The following is a 4,629-nucleotide window of genomic DNA, read 5'->3' on the forward strand; positions in this document are numbered from 1 at the left end:
GGGGCAGCACTGGCACATGAGATGCACTCACCAGCCTGGATCCAGCCCCGCACGGGGAATGGGGGTGGAAAAGCCCGTTGCAAAGCCACAGGGATTTTAAAGGCACAGCCCTGATCCCTGACACCCCAATGCATTTCCATCAGGTTACCCTGCAGCCCATCCTGCAGCACGGGGAACATTTCCACGTCAATATTCAGCAAGGCAAAGCACTGGCACATGAGATGCACTCACCAGCCTGGATCCAGCCCCGCACGGGGAATGGGGGTGGAAAAGCCCGTTGCAAAGCCACAGGGATTTTAAAGGCACAGCCCTGATCCCTGACACCCCAATGCATTTCCATCAGGTTACCCTGCAGCCCATCCTGCAGCACGGGGAACATTTCCACGTCAATATTCAGCAAGGCAAAGAGGGTGCACGGGGGTACATACAGATGGACCTGGGACAGATGGATCCCTGGCTGTTGCCAGCTCCCGGGCAGCTCTGGGGTGGAGGACGAGCAAAGAAACACCCCAAAAGCCTCACCCCAGGAGAAAAGGCCTGGAAACCAGAGGCAGATGGTTCAGGAGGGAGCGATGCCAGGCAGCCACAAGCATAGATTTATATTCCCCAGAGCCAGGAGACTAAAACATTTACGCCAGGTTTCTCTGTCGTGCTCTCCCGAGAGAGCAGGTTGGTGAAGGCTGCCTGCGTGACATGCTCGGCACAAAGCAGAAACTACCATCCCCTTTGTCTGCCCAGAGCAGATGGGTTTCCATCCCCTCCACTCCTTGCGCTCCTCATTGCAGCCCAGGACCAGGTCCTCCCTTGCCATCTGCACACCCCATCCCGCCAGCATCCCAGCTTGGACCAGAGCTGCTTGTTCAGCTCCTGACAGTGGATCAGGAAGAGGGAAGGAGAAAGTCAAGGGAGACTGGAAATGGGGAGAAAGGGAAAATGATGGGAGAGGAATGCACCAGAGGAGATGGAACTGAGCTCAGCCCTGGGATGCTGCTCCCCCCATGCTGCAATGCAGCTCCAGTTTGGAGGCTGGATTCACCCCATCTCCCTGCTCCCACCTGGGAAAAATAGAGAAATGGTGATGCTATTTCATCCCCAACAATCTAGAGAGGGATAAAAGTAGACATTGGTCCTCAACCCTTCCCTCCTGCAACTCAGCTGTCACTCTGCCCAGGGCACAGGCACTCCCTGCACCTCCCCATCTCTCTCCCTCCCTCTTTTTTTTTTTTTTTGCTTTTCTCTCTGCCTCCCGCCTTCCCCGAGTCTGCCCAGGGGGTAAATCACAGCCATCATGCACCACACGCACCCCGGGAGTTTTCTCCTTCGGACTCAGAGCTCACTGGTAGGGTATGGATTAAAACCCCTGGCACCACGTTGTCCCGGGACTCACCGGCTTGGTTGGTGGTGATGTTGACAGAGATGTGCTGCGGTGGGAAGGGGCTCTTGTTGGAAACGCCGTTGACAGCCTGGATCTCAAAGGTGTACGGCGTGTGCGCCCACAGGTTGCTGATGAAGACCCGGGTCTCTGTCAGCCCCAGCTGCCGGGGGACAAAGTCCACGTTGTCGTCGCAGCGGGAGCAGGCACGTCGGTCCGACCGGCACTTCTTGCAGACGATGTTGTAGGTGACATCGTCCCGACCCCCAGTCTCTCGTGGCGGGTGCCACTCCAGGATGATGGACGTCTCGTTGACGATGGAGATGACGTTGCGGGGCCCGGATGGGACACCTGTGGGGAAGGAGAGTGCTTGAGGCAGGCTCTTGCAAATGTTATGTTACCGGGGCTCAGCCCGGGGGGCTGCAGCACAGAGGACACCCCACAGCTCTGTCTGCCGGTCTACCTCCCAGCTCAGCAGGGATTTGGTCTCTGTGGCTTTGCGCGATTTGGAGTCAGGTTCTCTCCATCAGTAACACTGACCACCTGCATCGCCGGATGCAGAGGGAGGTTTCACGGTTGGGGATGGGGACTCCCATGCCACAAACCCACTTAGTGTCCAAAATAAACCCCCATGCAGAGTGCACACAGATCCATCTGCAAAGATGGACCCATTTTAATGATCAGGAGATGCCAAAAGAGCTCTAGTGCTCACATGGGTAAGTACCTCAAACAGATTATCACAGCGAGAGAAACACCACTTAGCCACCACCACGGAGAAACAGAGGAGCAGTGGGCAAGAGAGAATCAAAAATGGCAAGTGGTTATTAACGGTTCGATATCGCAAGTCGGGAGCACGGGTATTTAACAGCACAGAGGAAGGCCGTCCTCCGCTGCCGGCACCGCTCGCTGTTTTGTGAGCAGCTCAGATGACGGCCGAGAGATCAACACTGCATTGATCAAATCCGCCGGGAGCCACCGCAAATGCTTCGGAGGACGGGAGTTGAACACGGCTCCGATTGCACGCGCTGCTGGAACAGGGACGGAGTCGATAGGGAGCGATTCAGGAGGAATAAAAAATCACTGAGGCACAAACATAACGTCTGCTCAGGTCTGGGGAAGGATTTGGGGTTAGGCAGGATGGCTCCACAGCCAAAACCACAAAATCCAGCTGCTGGGTTATATTAAATAAGGAAAACAATTAATTACGTGTGCTGGCTGGGCTCGGTGCTGCACTTCCGAGGAAGAAAAAGGACTTTGCCATGATGTGGGGGGAGCAATAAAAATGATGAAGGACTTGACCTGCGAGGAGAGGTTAAGAGAGCGAAGCGTGCTGCATCGTGGGGAAAACCATCCCGAGAGACCCTCCACGTGTGTGGGCTGGGGAACATCATCAGCATTGCAGATAAATCAGCCCCGTTATCGGATGGGGACAGGCTGTGCAGAGGCAGCTTTGTCAGCACAGGGGTGACGTGGCTGGTGGGATGGAGGGGTCAGCCCCTGTAGAGGACCTCCAGCTCCAGTACCCATGGCAGGTCAGCCCAAAGGGCCCGTGGGCAGCCACCCCTGCCCATCTCCCTGTCTGCGCTGCCCTCTCCCCCTGCTCCCTTAATCGCAGGCACTTTGGGAGCCTCGCTGAGCTGTTGCTGCAGACACCGCAAATGAAAGCGTTTTGTTAAAACGCCCAGAAAACTGACAGCCTTAAAAAAAAAAAAAACCATTAAAATAAAAATATTTCATTCCTGTGAATTATTTTCCCCTTTAGCAGAGTAAATGCACATGCCAGGGACCAGTGCCTCCCTGGAAAGGGCTTTCCTGGACTCAAGGCACCACAGACATCCCATCATGGGGCTCCCCCAAAATCCCATTAGCAGATGGTGGAGATGTCAAAGGGGGTTTACGGGATGGGGGGTAGGGAACACGTCCAGAAGCAGGGAAAATGGTATCAGTTCCCCAGAATATCAGACTGGAGGACTCACAAAGGCTGGGGAGAAGGATCAGTAAATAGCAAGTTACCCCCAAAAAGCTGCAACCTGTCTCGGGAACCTTAAGCTAATCCCACTCTTCGTACCTTAAGCAGACAACATATTTTCAAGATTTTTCCCAAGAAAAATGGAGAAAACCACTTTTTTTTCCTGACCCAAAGGCACTGTCTCCCTAAATTTCCCCCCTCCCCCTTTAATTGCAGCCCCCTCCCCGTTCCTGCCAGGTGTACGGGGCAGGAACCGTGCCCGTAGACATTGCCCTCAGAAAGGGCTCTGGTCCAGGGCAGAACCCACAGCGCCACATTGTTATTTACTCCTCTGACACAGAGAAACTTTGTCAGTGAACAGCTGGCATCTCAAATTAGAGCACTGTAAAATTAAGCGTCGACGAGAAGAAATAAAAATCAGCAAATGGACTTTTTTATACTGTATTCCTATAGCACAGCGAAACTGTAAATCAGCAACATAACGAGACATAATAAAGATGTATAGATTTATCTGCAGTTGTGCTACCTGCCGACTACCTTCGCTCTGACAGCTCGAGTGATCCAGCAAAACATGCAAATCCTTTCCTTGCTGCCAATGTGAATTTTGAGCACTCCCCAGCACCAAGGGTCCAGAGCATCCTATAGTACTAAAGCTCCCTGATGGGCTGATTCAGGGCCCCGACCATATTTCAGGGAGGGAGGCGGGGGGGAGAGTGAGGCTGAGACTGACATTCCCAGCAGGCTGAAGAGCACAGCAGCTCTTTCTTCTCTCCTGGGCTCTTTTCTCACCAAAAGACAGGCTTGAGGCCGCTGCTGCCTTCCCAGGCGGCTTGGGCAGACAGCGAGCAGCGATGCATTGCACACAGCCTCGTGCTGAATACCAATGCTTAATGCACCCTTTCCCCATATTAAAAAAATGCTCCATCCACAAGACTATGAACAAGACAGCAACAGCAGATAACTTTAAATTCTAATTTATCCTGGGGACTATCTCCCTGCCATCACTGCCACTGCCCGGGTGAAGTATAAATTCAAGCAGCTGCCAGCAAAGCGGGATGCGGGGCCGTCCCATCGCTCGTCGTGTGGTGCATGCCATGGTGGTGTCCCAGGAAGCAGAGCAAAAGGGGACAAGACATCACCTGCTTACGCCAGCGTGGTGGTGAAGGGATTCATGTCGGTGCAGGGAGAGTTTCTACAGCACGTGGAGGAGGTGCTGTGCCATGCAGAGAGGGTATTCAATACAGGGATCCCAGCCCTCCACAAAGCTAAACCCTTGCAGCGGTTTGGC

General features: G+C 53.9%; 1 protein-coding gene across 2 annotated transcripts in view; it reads right to left on the reverse strand.

The window, feature by feature from the left end:
* Positions 1-4,629, reverse strand: part of LOC104506031 (ephrin type-B receptor 1) — a 50,959-nt gene that overhangs the window by 16,295 nt on the left and 30,035 nt on the right. The window contains exons 5-6 of one of the 2 annotated variants that reach the window (XM_010146830.1): positions 4,353-4,384; positions 1,388-1,754 (exon numbers count right to left, since the gene is read on the reverse strand). In XM_010146830.1, coding sequence (XP_010145132.1) covers positions 1,388-1,754; positions 4,353-4,384 — 399 coding nt within the window. Of the gene's footprint in view, positions 1-1,387; positions 1,765-4,352; positions 4,385-4,629 lie in introns of both variants that reach the window. The other variant, XM_010146831.1, reaches the window with a different exon arrangement.

The sequence above is a fragment of the Eurypyga helias genome, unplaced genomic scaffold (genome assembly GCF_000690775.1).
Source record: "Eurypyga helias isolate BGI_N326 unplaced genomic scaffold, ASM69077v1 scaffold25132, whole genome shotgun sequence".
Lineage (NCBI taxonomy): Eukaryota > Metazoa > Chordata > Aves > Eurypygiformes > Eurypygidae > Eurypyga > Eurypyga helias.